Source organism: Genypterus blacodes, unplaced genomic scaffold, assembly GCF_046128005.1.
Source record: "Genypterus blacodes isolate CSIRO-AG114 ecotype Tasmania unplaced genomic scaffold, CSIRO-AGI_Gbla_v1 ptg000090l_1, whole genome shotgun sequence".
In the NCBI taxonomy this organism is placed as follows: Eukaryota; Metazoa; Chordata; class Actinopteri; order Ophidiiformes; family Ophidiidae; genus Genypterus; species Genypterus blacodes.
In genome coordinates, this window is record NW_027466895.1 from 136,221 (window position 1) to 152,805 (window position 16,585).

General features: G+C 45.0%; 1 protein-coding gene across 1 annotated transcript; it reads left to right on the forward strand.

The window, feature by feature from the left end:
* The first annotated feature begins 1,230 nt into the window (after positions 1-1,230).
* On the forward strand, positions 1,231-7,265 carry fam180a (family with sequence similarity 180 member A). The gene is made up of 3 exons (XM_076158958.1): positions 1,231-1,441; positions 5,053-5,150; positions 5,423-7,265. Exons 1-3 carry the CDS (start codon positions 1,357-1,359, stop codon positions 5,750-5,752), a joined length of 513 nt encoding a protein of 170 aa, XP_076015073.1. The 5' UTR covers positions 1,231-1,356; the 3' UTR covers positions 5,753-7,265.
* Positions 7,266-16,585: the final 9,320 nt, after the last annotated feature.

Here is a 16,585-nt window from a genome sequence, read left to right on the forward strand (position 1 = left end):
GACCTCCATCCCCGATGTGAAGAGACTGATTAGGTCTCCGCCGCTGTTTTCCTCGCGAATGCCTGTGCCAGAAAAACAACAACCGAGGCAAAATCCTGGAGCTCCTACGCGGCTCGATTATATGCTTTGGCAGCAGAATGGGAAAATTGTGTTTATTGCACCTTTTCTGTGACAACAAGGGGCCAGGAAGAGGATGTGGAGAGATGAAGACGAGAGAGAGGAAAACACTCTCGACAGCTCTGAATCCGGCGGCTCACGGTGATCTGCACATTGTTGTTGTAGTCGCTGCTCGCCGTCGACACGTGACTGCTTCCCGCTCCGTCTGTCTCAGTCGGAAGAGCGTCGACTTTTTGAATTGCGACGTTGTTTTTTGCAAAGCGGATTTGGTGTCACCAGTTTAGCATTCGGGGGAGCGACTAAGGAAGTACGATGATACAATAGTGTGATGAAACTACAAGTGCAGAGGAGGAGACACAAAAATAGATCCGAGCATTCCACTGGAACACTGTTGTCATTCTTTGACTCACAGTTAAAAAGTTATAAACGCCTGAATGGCACCGTCACATTTAACCGTCACCATCTCCCTTGATCGTGTCCGACCTGCTCACCAAGTTTCACTGACATCTGTTCATAACTTTTTTGAGATATCCATGGGGACTTTCTCTCTGTAAGGACAGTAACTATTCCCTTAAAGTCCCTTCCTCTGGCCCAGTGCTACAGCGCCAGCCTGGGCTACAGCCTGGGCTATGATCAGAAACACAGTCCTGTGTCTGTTCAGGCTTGACAGGTTAAATATGAGTTGAAAGAAAAGTAAAAACAACTTGTATGTGATGTGGAGTAGAGTGTGATTTTCTGTTTTGGGTGATTTTACAGGAAACATTAAGCTGATGAGGTGCATAAGCACTTTCGTGAGGAGGCCATTGATCTGTTGTGCCAGTGCTGGTGTGAGTCTGGCTCAGGGTACCGTTTGACGCTCAATCAATCAATCAGCACACCGGCCTGCCAGCCAGCTGATGAGTCGGCACTCAGTCATGCAGTCGGTCGCTGCAGCATCCGCCAGTAGCAGCAGGGAAGTCCAGCCAGCAGAGCAGGGCGGGCGTTCCCAGAGTCCTGATGATTTCCAGATGAGAGCCCAGCGAGGCCTGTGACAGCACACACATACACAGAGAGAGAGAGAGAGAGAGAGAGAGAAAGAGAGGGAGGGAGGGAGGGAGTGTGTAAAATGTCAGAGCTCGACAGTCACTGTTCCTCCATCTGCCTTCGTCAGGGCCGAGCGTCTTTCTCTCTAATGGTGCAAACACAGAGCAAGACAGGGAAGAGTGTGTGTGCACCTGTGAGTGAGTGTGTGTGTGTGTGATGATCAACATGCCGCAGTGGTGGGGTGTGATCACTGTCGTCTACCTGTCTGTTTACGTGGCAGCCACTCAGCACCGCAGAGCAGGTAGGTCAGCTGTCTGTGTGTTTGGTATCAGTTAATAGACTATTGATGGGTTATCGATCCATAATCAGGCATTGATAAGAGCTTTAGAGTTGACAGGTTGTGAAAAATCTCTTGATCTGATGATTGTCCTCCACCAGCATCACTTTCTTGTCTTCTCAGCCTTTATGAGGAAGACTTCCATTTACTAATGATTGAAGAGTTAATTTGCAAAAATCGGGATTTTTATGACATTTTTGTTCTAATTTTAATTATTTTTAGTTTACTTCAATTTATTTGATTGATGCACAGTAAAATAATGTACTATTAGTGTTTTATTGGATTATTGTAGTGTAAAACCTTGTATTATGTATTTGTTAAGTGAGACAGTCAGTATCTCTTTATGTTCACCTGCATGTTAAAACTCTGACTAAACTACAACTAACTTTATTTATTTCTTCCAAATGTCAGAATTAATGAAAATATGAGACTCAGACTGAGACGATGCGAGTGTGAATGGACGTATTCATAGATGATAAATGTCAGGGGCGTAGGAAATCACCTCTGTGTGTATTTAGGGGATGACTCACCTCACACAGTGATGTCGTGAGCACTTGCTGTTGAATGTGTCTTTGTCTTTGCCCGTCTGTCCCTCGTGTTCCTGAACATTCAGCGTTTGGTCGCCCGGGCCTCCCCCCCACCCCGACGTCACTATGCTCGGGTGTGGAACCTCCAGCTCAGCGCTGGTGAGGGTGATGAGGGAACAACATCTGCACCCCTCAGGGTGACTGTGAGAGGGAACCAAACTTTCATTAAAATGATGCAGAGCCTCTGCGTCGAGGGTTCAATTCTCCTCGAAAAATAATAAAGACCTCGCTGTGAAAAGTCGCCTAATACTCAGCTGAAATAAAGGCACATAATCAAAAGGGGGAAGTTTGGTGGATTTTGAGGTAACCATGAGAACCATAGGATACTGGGGACACGCCCCCTATGGAACTAGCAGCATATAACGCAATAAAATCCTTTCCATTCCTTTCCATTTTTTATGATCCTGCGAACAAGCCAACGACTCTGAACAACGCCAGTGAGAGGGATTTACAGGAAAAAGTGGGAAAAATAAGTTGCGGACGTGCCACACGTTCCAGACTTGAAATGTCAGCGCTGTTGTTTCTGTGTCGCGGAGGGTTGAAAGCTTTGATAAACAAACACAGCACGACGCCTCAACAAACATGGACACAGATCACTTGAAGTTAAAGGACATAGGATGATGTAGATGACAACCGCCTCTCTCGTGGAATTCCCATATGGCTTTCGGGATGGTATAGAGACTTTATGGATGCATGAGGCACACGAGGCTGTGCGAGCTCGACAAAGCATCCACACACAGCCACTTTCAGATACCTTACAACTTTAAACGTGTCATTCGCTCTAGGGGTGACTTGATGTTTTTGGCTCCTTATAGTGCTATTGCTGCATTTTTGTCTCTTTCCCAACACCGATCTTTCCTCCGACATCTAGGACATCACATACACATACTTATATGTAAAAACAACATTAAACTTCAATGTGAATCAGTATTGAATGTCTGACCAGCGCACTTCCTGTTACAACACAGGCCCTAGCTATCAACATAACCCTGCGACTAATGAGCGGTCCCATGGGTGTTGTCCTTTTTACACTGATAGCACCCTAGGGACGCATTCCTGGGCTGCTGATTGTGCATTTCTGACTCACTAACTTGATGATGACGGTACATTTTTCGCTACAAGCTGCGACTCACTTATGATAATTAAACAGGTGAGCCTCGGAGAAGAAGAAAGGAAGGAAGGAAGGAAGGCATTTGGCCTGAAGGTAGTAGGGAAGGCATTTAATAATATCAGGAATATCAAAATTAGAGTGACGGAAAAAGCGAAAAGTCACGAAAGAATGGAAGAAAACAAAAAACTATGAGGCAGGAAGTGAAGAGAAGAGAAAAAGGAAAGGAAGGAGGAACTTAAGGAGATATTTTCGGCGCTCCATGCAGGTGGAAACGTCTCCCTCATGGAAACCCTGGCGTAGCCTCAGGTTGCATTATAAGGTGGAGCACGTTATGAGTAGATGTTTGGAGGGTGACGCCATTTTTCCAGCTCAGTGTGAGAACAGACGGCTTACTGTTGAGAGTTTGGAGCTCAAGCTGGCAGTGAGGCAGGAAGCAGGTACGGGTAGAGGCCAGCCAGCTTCCTGTATGCGAGCTCCAGGCTGGACTCGCTCACCAAACAAAAGGAATGCAGCTGCACGGACGATCACTACCGTCCAACTGGAGAAGGAGAAGCAGGAGCGTGGCGTGTGTGCGTGACCCCGCAGGGGCGCCAGGGATTCGAACCGAACTGGAGACGGAGAGCCAAGTGTTTGCGTTTCAGAGCTCATTAAGATCGCCGTATCTATATCCACCACTGGGCCGAGACCTTGGAACAACAGAGGGAGAAGCTGGAGGACCTCAGAGGAAGTTTCACCTCGAGTCGTTATGTTTGAATCACACTTTCAGCTCTAATCAGCTTTTGGGGGAATGAAGTCACTCCTCATCCTCACATGACCTCTCCTGCCTCCCTTGTCTGACCTCCTTCACACCAGCCTCATTTACACTTGACCTGCCACAGACCTCATCGCCAGCGGGGATCTCCAAACACTACAAGCACACACACACACACACACACGCACGCACACACACACACACACACACACACACACACACACACACACACACACACACACACACACACACTCTAACAGCGAGCTTGGTGCATAAATCATTTCTCTGACACGTTTATGTTCTGCAAGAATTTAATTTGGACTTTCATGTTTTTAAGTTTCAAACCGGTGAACTGAAACGAAACTTCTCTTCTCTTCTCTTAGTTAGTTAGTGAGTGAGTGAGTGAGTTAGTGAGTTAGTGAGTTAGTTAGTTAGTTCAAATGATGTAAAATGGTTAAATTGTTGATGGTTGATTAGTTAGTAGTAGAAGTAGTGGGTTTTACTTGTTTAGTTAGTAACAATGTTAAAGGCAATTAAAATAATATTTATCAAATAGATTTTTTTCTTCAACTGTTTCAATTTTATTCTCTTAACATTGTGACATTTTTCTCTCAAAGTATAACAACTTCATTCTCTAGATCGCCCTCATTAAATGTTTAGCTCAAACACTCAAAACCAAAAAGCTAAACTTTAAATACTCATCTGAAGTATAAATTCTCTCAAAACTTCAGTACTGTAATATACTGTTAAGTATTTTGCCTTATTATGGGAAATAACTGCACTCCTCTAATACCTTGGCTGTCTCACCTTTGGATGCTGAGGAAGGTTAACAAGCAGGATCTGTTTCCCATCAGCCAATCACAGCTCAGCATTGTCACATCTGGTTCTTAAACGCCTGCATCATATTGAACCAGTAATGAATCTGTGTGTGTGTGTGTGTGTGTGTGTGTGTGTATGTGTGTGTGTGTGTGTGTGTGTGTGTGTGTGTATGTGTGTGTGTGTGTGTGTGTGTGTGTGTGAGTGTGTGTGTGTGTGTGTGTGTGTGTTCGCTCTCTGGCCCACACACGCGTCTTCTGGAACATTCTGGCATTTTTATAATCCAATTTCCTGTTCCTGTCTGTGGCAGCTCTGTTTCCATCGGCAAGCAGGATCAGACGTGGAACGTACGCGCTGATCGACCCGGTGTTCCAGCACTCGGTGGAGGACGCGAACCTGCTCTTTGAGGTCAGACGCGTCTTTACTGGAAATCAGGAGGACGAGTGGGGGATGTGTCCAAGTGACACATCTGCAGTCAAGCTTCAGCACCAAGTGTCTTTGCATGCAGGGAGCTTGAATATGTGTTTGATCAAAGTTCACGTCCAATATATGGAAATCAATATGCTTGACCCTTGCAGACATTTCTATATTATTAGCTTATCTGGAGTCATTTGTCAATTATGTCCACTATGGTTGAATTAATAAACTAGTTGTCCTTCCTCTCCTCCTGTATCTCTCAGATCCTGCTGTCTGGAATGCAGATAGCCAAGGAGGAAGAGGCTGTGCTGATCCCAGACCAGGAGCTGGCATCCCTGAGGGGCGTGGACAAGCTGGAGGTGGTCTGCGAGGACGTCCTACCCAAGAGGCTCTCTGACATTCGCCGCCTGGCGTCCGAACTGTCCCGGCGGCGCCAGGCCCTGAGCTGGCGAGACTTTGAGAGGACTGTGCTGACTCTGGTCTACACCACACAGACCCTGGCAAACATCACAAACCAGCACCAGAGGGACGCCTGGACAGACACGCTGGTCCAGCTGTTCCGGGCCCTCCAAAAGGACCTGGCGCCTCCCTGAGGATGAGTCAGCAGGTGTTGTTTTACGGACCTGAAGTACGAGGACGCGTGGCCGTAGACACACTCACGTAGGCTGGTGACAGAATGTGTCACTGATGCTTGTTTAGTCAATAGTAAAACACGGTAATAATCCACAACGCCATCTGTAGTCACTGAGGCATTTTAACAATCAATGTTTGAACTACAGTGAAAAAGAGAAATGACAGCCATAAACAGGACATTACATAGAACGCTCGGAGCAAAATGGCTTCCAATCCACTTTTATTTCTGTCTGTGCCACATAATCACTTCAGACGGAAACAGATGCTTTGTTTTTCAGTGAAAACCTTGACGGGTTTGTACTTGAAAGAATTTGTACATTTGCGCTGGTGGTTGCCCGTTTGATCAAACCGCAGAACGCTTGATCGATGTTTACTTCAAAGGCACCCGCTCGCCCGCTCGTCTCGTACAAACAGGTAATTGCTGTAACCGGCGTCCGTGCTGTATTCCGCATTTTAGCCTTTCTATTGATTCCAGCTTTCAAAATCTCGGTCGCTGGAGGAATTTTACTCCTGGCTGCCTTCACTACCTAATGATGATGATGAGGATAATGGTGTTGGGTGATGATGTCGAGAGTGTTCTCACTCAGTTTTCCCCAGGTGATAAACTTCAATGCCCACGATTAGTCTGACTGCATTGAGCCTCATCATAAACCCACAAAGCCTAAAAAATAAAACATTCCAATTTGTACTCCTCTAAGTCGCTCCATGATTTTGTATGGAGATCGATCGCCACAGCAGAATATGAAACAGGAGCAGCATGTTTTACTTGTATTTGTATTACTTGCTTGAGGAGGCTGCCAGATTGGGTTTACACAGGGAAACGTCTAACCTTGTCACATTGGGTAAAACAACAAGATCCAGGCAGTTCTGTGGCGTTTGATGAATGAGTGGAGGCTCGCAATGTACCTTTGTCTCAGAACAGATGCTGCTTTCTTGAGCAACACCTGCTTGGAGTTGTCACGTCCCTATTTTAACATCGGCTTGTCTTGTATATGTTTGAAAAAGTTCCCATGTACGTTTTCAGAATCACTGAGGAGTTTTTACCAAGACAGCAGCAGCGCTCCGTCCTCTCCTCATGTCTTCATGATGCAAGGTTTCTACGTTTTCCCTCAATCCCCTCAAATGTCTTTATCTGCGTCTCCCCCCCCCGTGATCGATGTGGTTCTCAAAAGGAGAAACCTCGTGATTTAAAAGAGTGTGCAGTTTTCTGGGAGGGTTTGCGTTGTTGGCGGTGTGAAGAATCTCCGGTAGCATTTTTGTGTTGAGAGAGCATCATCAAGTGGCCGAAGAGGGAACTGCTGCCTCATCACATACTCAGGAAACTTGCAAAATTGTTAAAAAATAATGTATATGTCTACCAAATTAACACATTGGGCCCCAAAAATCAATGATGAACAAATAATTTTTGATGAATAAGATCTGAGGTGTAAGTTGGTCTTCTTCTTTTTTTTTACTGTAGTTTGTTTTCATATGTAACTGTAGAAAAAGACACTGTTCACTAAAGTGTTGAATCTGTGTGAATATTTGTTGTCTGTATATTTCTGCAGCATAGAGAGGAAATGAGCTGTGTGTGTGTGTGTGTGTGTGTGTGTGTGTGTGTGTGTGTGTGGTTCATCCTGTCCGACTGTATACACTAGGTGGCAGTGTTTCCCAATTTTACCGCTTCAGCCTCTCTCCGTCTTCAGCCCACATCCTGTTTTTGTCATTTGTCACGTTTGCTGAAGGTGTTTTTGTTTTTGTGGGGACTAATGGAACAAAAACGACACAGAATGATCACAGCAAAGTCTCATTCAGTGGTGTGGTTCCTTTTTGTTGAGTTCGGTCCTTCGCTGATGAAAATATATTTTTGATTTCACCTGAAACCGAACACCCTGCTGCTCTTGCTCCAGCTTATCAGCTGCATATGTTTTCCACACAGCTGTCAGACATATTTTCATGCATTCAATCTCTCTGAGCTGGCAGAGAGGGAGAGGGGGAGAAAGAGATGAGAGTGAGAAAGATAAATAAAGGAGAGAGAAACCTGAAAGAGAGGGGGCGAGAGAGACCAAGACAGAGAATGAGAGATAGAGAGAAATGAAGGGGAGTGAGATAGGGGGGACAGAAAGACAAATGAAAGCGAGAGAGTCCAATAAGGACTGAGGAAACAATGATAGAGAGAGAGAGAATGAGCCAGAGGGAGAGCGCGACACCAATGTGTGAGAGAGGGGGGATAAAAGAGAAAGGGAGTGAGGGAGGAAGAGAGAGACAGAAGAGACTGAACCATGAAGAAAGAGACACAGCAGAGCAAAACACAAAAGAGGGAGAAGGATCGAGTGAGAGGAAGAGAGGGATGAGACAGAATGAAATATATGGAGAGCAAGTGAGAGAGAGCGAGAGAGCGAGTACTGAAACGTCTCCGTGTCAGAAATAAACAGTGTGAGAGAGAAGGACGAGAGAGAGAAGGAGAGCGAAAGAATGTGATTGGAAAAGTGGCAAGTGAGACACAATAAGCACTGTGTGTCGTCCATGTGTCTTCATCTCTGTGCCGTGATCATGAATCTGTCTGTCAGTCTGAGGACTCGCGGTGAAACTTCCCTCCGGATATTATGAGGAAATAACTCCAACATTCCTACATGGCAAAAATCAGGAACAGCACCACGACGTCCCAAATCCTTTCTTATGAAGATTGTGTGCGACAGGACCGTGGAAAAAGAAAACGGTGGATTTGATTAGTTTTCATACGCAAACGTTCACGATTAGACCTTATAGCGGTTCATTCCCGGTGTGAACAGAACAGGGAATGAAAGCTACAGACGTGACCCTGGAATGCTGCGGAAAAACACTCAACAAATGCATCAAAAATACCTCAAAATAATGATTAAATGTGTTTGTTTACTTTCCACGTCTGCCTGCGGGAAACAATTCAACATTCCCACCAGGTTTTCTGGGGCACAACAAGCCTGGAATTCTGTCATATTTGATAAGGAGTGGGAGGAAGCTGGCGGGAGCGCGGTGAATCTCAGGTCATGGGATCTCTTACCCTCCCGAACACTCTTATCGACATTGTTATGAGGAGGCGCAGGGTCACATGGGAGTTTGGGAATGCTGCATTTCGACATACAGTATCTCTCTAGACCTAGTCCGTTTGGTACAGTCCAGCCCTCAGGTGGAGGGTTCGAATCCCCATAATGGTGCCGTGTAAGAGATTGATAAGGAATTAGCTGTGTTTTCTCACACAATCGCTTAATATCTAGGAAGGAACTCTTCTCAGTCTTTCCAACTGCGTCTCAATTTTCCCGCCCTCGTGTTTTGTGATTTACCCCTTGGACAAGACGAGACGGCAGGTTGTAGCATCAAAGTGGCGCCCTTCCTTCTCTCCTCATGGAGTAAACAGTTGCCCACTTGGCAGAGGGCCAAAGGGGCCAGCGGCAGTAAATTCACAGTAAAACTCATCGGCGTTGTTGGAAAATGTGGGTCGTGATGAATCGCCTTTTTCCATCTCATGTTCCGCACGCAGACCTTTGCCTCGTCATTTAGGACGTACGGCGCTAACAGAGCCGATTTATGCCGAGAGAGCAACGGTACAGCAGCAGACTGTATCCTCCTGAAATGTGCTTCAGATGACTTATAAGTGTGTGATGGTGTGTGTTAATTCAGGCAAATTGCTCCTGTCTTCGCTGGAACCCTCAATTGAACAACTGGGCCAGACTGAGAGGCTTGGGGGCCCGGGGCAGATCCAAGTACAAGGGGCCCTTTTTCTGCAGTTTTGATAGGACGGAGTGTGAGACCGACACTCTATCCGAGTATCGTGATGGAGAGAAGGAGAGCCGAGCCCGGAGGCAAAGCTTTCGATTTACCGGTCGATCTGCGTTCTTGGACGCCTCCCTCGCTCGCTGTGTTCCAGGCACATCTAACTGGGAGGAGATCCAGAATAACACTGGAGGGATTAGCAGAGCCCATCTGTTCCTGGATCTCCGGGAAGAACTTGAGAATGCGGCCAGGCATGGTGAGGGACATCTGGGCTACTTTGCTTGTCATGCTGCCTCTGTGACCCAGTTGAGGATCCTCTTGATTCTAAACGTAGGCCAAAGCCAAAATCTGCTCCTTGAAGTATTCTGCGACGATCGAAAAACTGCTCTGATAACCTGCAGAGATAAGACGACATCCTTGGATATTAACGATAATTACTTCCACTGTTTTTGCTCTGAGAAGCCCAGAGAAGTCAGACGATCCACCGGTTCAATCAGTAGTTCATGGATGTGTGTATGATGATAAATGCAGTGCAGTAAGTACTTTATTTCTATCTTAGATGCAGTATTCCAAATGGAAAAACTTGGAGTATTTTCACTGACCACCCTGTAATTGAATTCCAGAAGATCCTCAACACCGCATCCCTTACCACAAACCCCCCTGCCCCCCTTTCACTGTAACACAATCGTCGCACGTTAGCGTAGCGTTATTACGTTAACAGGCATTCTTCGGATATAAACTTGTGTATAATGTTTCATGGCGCTTCTGCCTGGCTGCGGGAGAAAAAACACAAACACGACCACAGTTTCTCCCCATAAGTTTGCAGGATGTATCCTCGAGCTGATTTTCGAAGCAGTTGTGGTCCAGAGATAGGACCAGGCGGAACTCCTCCGAACCCTCCTTCTGTATGCGACGTGGAAACCCACAGAACTTGTGCGCCGCAATCCACCATCAAAAATCTGATTCCCTTCCTTGTAATGAGCGTTTGACGCCTCCCGTCCTCGATTCCAATCGCACTAAGGGATCCAGCGTCAGAAGGTGGCCAGGGATTCAAACCCACGACGGTAAATGGGTTCATCTCGACGCCGCCAGCTTTCCGCGTTTAGAGACGAATCCATCATCAGCTCGGGGATCGTTGCTCTCTGGCGTAAACACACTCAGGAGGCCATGCAAGTGTTTGTTTCTCGACGCAAACCATGAAAAGCACAGTGTGTGTGTGTCTGTGTGTGTGGTTTTGAGCATGTGTGTGTTTTATGTGTGAGGACTCGCACCTCTGGCCTACACGCGCTCCCATTAATCCACCAGAAGCCATTAAGCATCTGTGAGGAAGCGCACAGGGCCCCTGGGAGCCGCTAACTCACACTGTTTACGCTCTCGTTCCTCCAACTTTGTTTATCATCTGTGATTCCACTAAACTAATCTGTCAACTTTCCTTCCCTATTTCAGTCTGCTTGTTCTTCTTTTGTTCTCTCTATCTTCCTTCTGTCCCTCTTCCACTAATTATCTCCTCCTTTATTCGTTTGTCCTTCCACGTTACCTTCCTGCTTTCACTCACCTTCTGCGCTCTCTTCTTTCCTTAATCCCTTCCTTTTTTCCCTTCGACCAATATGTCCTTCCTTCTCTCTTTTGTTCTCTTTTATTCCTGTCCTTAATTTTTGTCCTTTTGTTCGTTTCTTGCTGACTAGCTACCTGCCTCCTTTCCCTTTATCTGTCCTTAATCTCTCACTTCTAAAGTCCTCCCTCCTTCCTTCCATCCATCCTTCCTTTTGCTCTTCACGTGACCTATAAATCCTCTAATCTTGAAATACAGCAACTAACAGTGACTACTTCTACTTTCGACACTTGCATTCATTTTGCCACTCACAACTTGTGTTTCATAATGGCCTGTGTACTTTTCCTCTTCCTCTCCCGACATGTCATCACTTCCCCTCGCTGCGTCGTCTCATCAGACATGGACCGGTATCTTCAGTCGAGAACATTTAGGAGGAAACAAAATGCCAGAACAGAAACACAACAAAGGTTTGATGGCTTCCACTCTCATCTCATAATGGCCCCATTTGAAGAAACAGATGTTGATGTAATCACAGAGACGCTGCAGATGGTTTTAGTTTGAGAGCTGGACAATAGCAGACCTTCATTAACAACATACACACACTCTCTCTCTCCCCTCTCTCTCTCTCTCTCTCTCTCTCTCTCTCTCCTCTCTCTCCTCTCTCTCTCTCTCTCTCTCTCACTCTCTCCCTCTCTCTCTCTCTCTACCTAATATGATCAAAAGAATTTCACTCTTGTAAAAGTAATACCAAATACCGTGATGAAGAAGTACTCTTTTAGAAGTAGAAGTCTTACATTCAGCCCTTTAAATCAAGTCCAAGTATTAGAGAGTGGAAATGCTGGAACGCTCCACATTTAGAGACAAAATACACTGCAAATCTACAAAGGTTTTACCTGGTGCTGGAAACACAGCTAGTGTGTGTATATTTTATTACATATCTAAATCCCCTAAAGGTTGGAAATGATCTGAAATTCTATGGATACAGTATAAAGTCTCAGTAAAGGTACTCTGTAAATGTAAATACTGCACATGAGCACAGTCCCTTAATCACACTGAGCTACTTCTCAGCTCTTGTTTAATCATTATCTGCCATCTTCCAGAAGGATCTGGGGTGGATGTCTTGTGACGTGAGGCCTGCATAGCTGCGGCCATTCCTCAGAGTACCAGCATCGAAGATCCCTGCTGTGGGGGAACTGAGCTGAATGCTGAACCTTCATATACCTTATGCCTGGCTTGCTTAGTATACCGAGAGTGGTATTTTTGAGATGTAATCAAAAATATCTGATCAATACCAAGCTGTCAATATTGCTTCTACTTTATGCAGATCGATTACCTCACTTAAGATCCCACACAGATCTACATAAATTCACCATAGGGTCTAACTTCATAAATCCTGACATTAAATATAAAACTGTCAAGACCCTGATTATCATTACATAAGTATAGCTTTTTAGGTACTATTTGCGTAGTTTCAAATCTTATAATTAATCTGATATTGCTGCTGTCGGGTGAAAACCTTGTATCTCTTGTTTCTTCTGGGATGGAAACATATGTCGTACTGACCTCCAACCTAATCTGGAATGGAGAGCCTGTGCTCCCCTCGTCCCCCCGGGGAAAAGACTCCACAGGTTCATTCAGAACAAATCAATGGGAGGCCTGAGTGGAATCACCTACGAGTATTCCTGCCTGTTCACTCAGCTAATTAGCAGCATTCATCTGGCCGGGGCGGAGAGGTCCCATGGCACTCGCTGGGTCAAACCAGTTAAATCTCCAGCTCTACACCCACATTGGGTTCGATTATTGATCGGGACCTAAATTCATCCAGTTTGAATCATTAGGGGGGCATTGGGTCTCACAGCTGCTGAAGTCATCAAGAAGATTGGGAGTGACGGGTCGCAAACTGTGTGGTGACTGAGCTGCTGTGGAGGCGGGCCGAGACTGAGCGAGGTCCCAGGAGGTTTACACTGGCCAGATCACAGAGAGTCCTGCTCATTTAATTTGTTTCCAGGAAATTGATTCCTGGTGGAAGAAAATGACAAAGGGAAATTCTAGAAGTCTAAGATAAATTAAAAATTCTCCATGACAAAAGAATGTCATAAAAAAATCAAATAAATGAAACAAGGTATGAATTGATTCTAGAACATTCTTATGATCCACTTCACATTTCAAAGTATAAAAAGTTGAAAATGCACATGTTAATTCTAGAAAGTTACTGGTTTTAATTTAATTATAGGAAATAGAAGATGAAAATCAGTTTTTTAAAAGACAACAGGGAAATCTTTTTGTACAGAATCTACAAAAAAAACACTTGTTTGTACAATGATCCATCAAGATGGTCAAGAAGCCAAAATGTGTCATCCTTTCACGTAAAAGATTATTGGTTTGTTTTCCACCGAAGCCTTTTAGGCAGCAAACAAAACTCGACTAAAAGTTGTATTTCTGCCTCCAGAGGTTTAGTGAGCTGGGTCTTGTTTCCTCCTGCATGCTCTGCTCTGTGCTCTCTGGCAGAGCACAACATGAACAGTTATGACTGAAAATGATACTTTACCTTTTATCTCAGAAAAAAATATGATGGTTATTGAAAAGGCTGGATTCATTGTTCTTATCTACACTGAAGCGTGCTCGCATGTCGCTGAAGGAGGAAATGTTTCAGTCTGCAGTTATCTGAAAGCAGCTCCTTGTTCCAGTAAGCGCGAGGATCATTAAGGTAGAAGTTATTCAGAGGACAAACGTCTCACTTCTAATCCAGTGCTTATTGATTAAACTGTCTGCGCCTCAATCCAGTCTGTCACTCTGCCTTTGATTGATCAGTCTTTAGAGAACCTGCTGATTAAAATGCGTAAAGTGGGCTGAAACAACAAGCTGTGTTAATAAAGCACGTCAGCCTGTTGCATGACTTCATTCGTCCTAGTACTTCACATCCCATAATTCACAGCGGCACAGGCAGAATTGATGGCTGAATCAGGTTTAATGGTGAGCATTACACAAATTTGATAGATGGGTGCAGTATATGAATTTTATTTGATTGATGTATTTTTTCTTTAATACATTGTTTTGATTTTTGTGGGGGAGAATTTTTTGTAGAAATATTTGTTTCATTTCTTGGAATTATTTTACTGTCTCATAATTTTCAGGAATATCACATGTGTATTATTGTCTCTATATTATTTGACCATTTTCTTCTTGTCCTTGGAGGTTTGCGCTCTTGTGAGCGTCTGTGATGTAACTCCAGGCAGAAAGTGTCACACTTTGCTTAATGCAGCGTCTGTATAATGTATATCATACGTATGTAAGCACGCTGTTAAAAAACATCATCCATCAAGGCTGCTGATTCAAAGCTAATCGAATCCCACTCTATTGATGACAGAATGCTTTCAGATGCTGCTTTATCCAGTGATTGGTTGTGCTCATGAGTTGACCTCTGACCCCAGGAAGCATATAAAACATCAGGAAGTTTACACAAGTCCCAGTGTATAAGCGATGGGCCAGTATGGCTTCCTCGTTCCTGCCTGCAGCCGCTCCACTCTAATCTGATAAATGGCCTTTTGTTTCACACAAATTTACACAACATGTGGACGTAGATCTACACAACACAGAGTCATCTATGCTCAGGCTGTGCATCTATGGTGAACAGTCACACGGTAAGCTTAGACACGACACGATTAATCATCTGAGAGTGCAAGATGTGAACACTGGAGCTCCGTTTGCTCTAATTGAAAACATTTTCACGTCAAAAAATCCTTTGCTGGAATCCAGCAATGGAATTTGCCTGTTGAATATAGATTGTGACTAATGTGGCGGAAAAGGCGAAACCATAATGTTGCAACGAAGCGGAAAACAAGCCACAATTGTTGGAAAGCCAATACATCTGGTGAGGTCCTGCAGCTTCGACTGGTCTCGACGCAGGAAATGAGGCTTTAGCCAGAAACAGACAACAAAACGTCAAAGTCTGAGGTAATATTCTGCAGTCGAGCAGTTTTTCACTGAATACAACATTTATGTAATTAGAGGGGCACTCAGTGGAGTTCATACCTTTGCCAAGGCCAAACAGTCCTCTAATTATGACTCATCCACTCAACTTCTTCCAATTATATCTAAGTGGCAAACAAGTATAAAGCATTTGTCCAGCTTAGTCCAGACATCCTACATCTCAGATTTGTGGCTACTGATCCACAATTGCAGTAGGACAATCTGTGATTTGTGGTTCAAAAGATGTATTCTTAATCACAGCGCCACCAACAGGCCCAACCAGTTCCACAATTTAATAGGTTCTTACCTGGATCATATCCAAGCGTTTTAAAGTACAATGACATATTTGAAGAATATAAATCATGTAACACAAACGTATCAGCGTTCGCATCTACAGTCTACAGAAAGTCATTTTTTAATGTTTCCTATTAGCTTTTGGCGTCTCTTTAATGTCATAGAAGTGCTTGTGTTCTAAAAGGTTCACAGGACCTGAACCAGTATGAAACCGTGACCTACAATCTGAAACATAATGAAAACCTCCCCTGTGCGCTTCCCTCCGCAGGTGATCGGCTCTGGTGGGCGTCTGTGGGGAGGCGAGTTGCGGGGTGAAGGTGAACAGAAGAAAGCGTGCGCGGCTCCTCAGGGACGGGCTCATTTGATGGTGGGCTGAAGGTTCACGGTGAGCAGTTCCAGGGGATCGCAGCTTCTGCAGTCACCTTCCCCTTCGTGTGGAGCTGACATCATGCATCTGCGTCTGATGCCAGGGTCGGGTAAGGGATACGACTTGACCCCCTGACCTCTGGTGAAATTCAGCCATTCGTCATGCACCGCTGCATCGGGGGGTGCTGGGGCGACAAGGGGGCTTCGGCTCCTGGCACATCTGTTCATAATGCAGGTAGCTTGTGGGGGGGCAGGGGCATGGGGGGGCAGCGGCTTCCGTGAGTCGGAACATCCCTGCTGACGTGTCTGTATTGATGGCAGTTGTTGCCGTAGCGCTTTCAAGTCCGCTGAGCTTTTATATCCTTTGGGGTTTTAGCTGCTCTGAGTCAATGAACGCTGACCTCCGACCTCTGAGATAGCTCTAAGAGCCACGACAAGATTGCACATTTCTGCCCTTAGACGCATTTCTTATTCATCCGTCTTAGCGTTTCAAACAATGTCACGATTGTGGCGAAGCGTCCCATTTAGCTGTCAGCGCCTTGTTACAAATGACCACGAGAAGGAGACTTTAGGAGCGTCACGTGTTTACATATGCCGCGACGGATGATGCTCGTTCCCTTCGTCTATGTCTGCATGTTACCTTTTGTTTGGCTTCCTCTAAATCCAGACTTCCATTTACCCTCATGTCTACTGATTCAAAACTAGTCATGCCATTAACTATCGCTCTCCATTTGGTCACACACACATGTCCATGACAATTGTTTACCGACTCACATAAAAATTCACCTTAGTCAAAATGTCGATATTTGTGATTTACTTGCGGTTCAAAGATGCAATTTCCATTACACGATTGATTGTTAAATACATGCACAGACTGAAACCC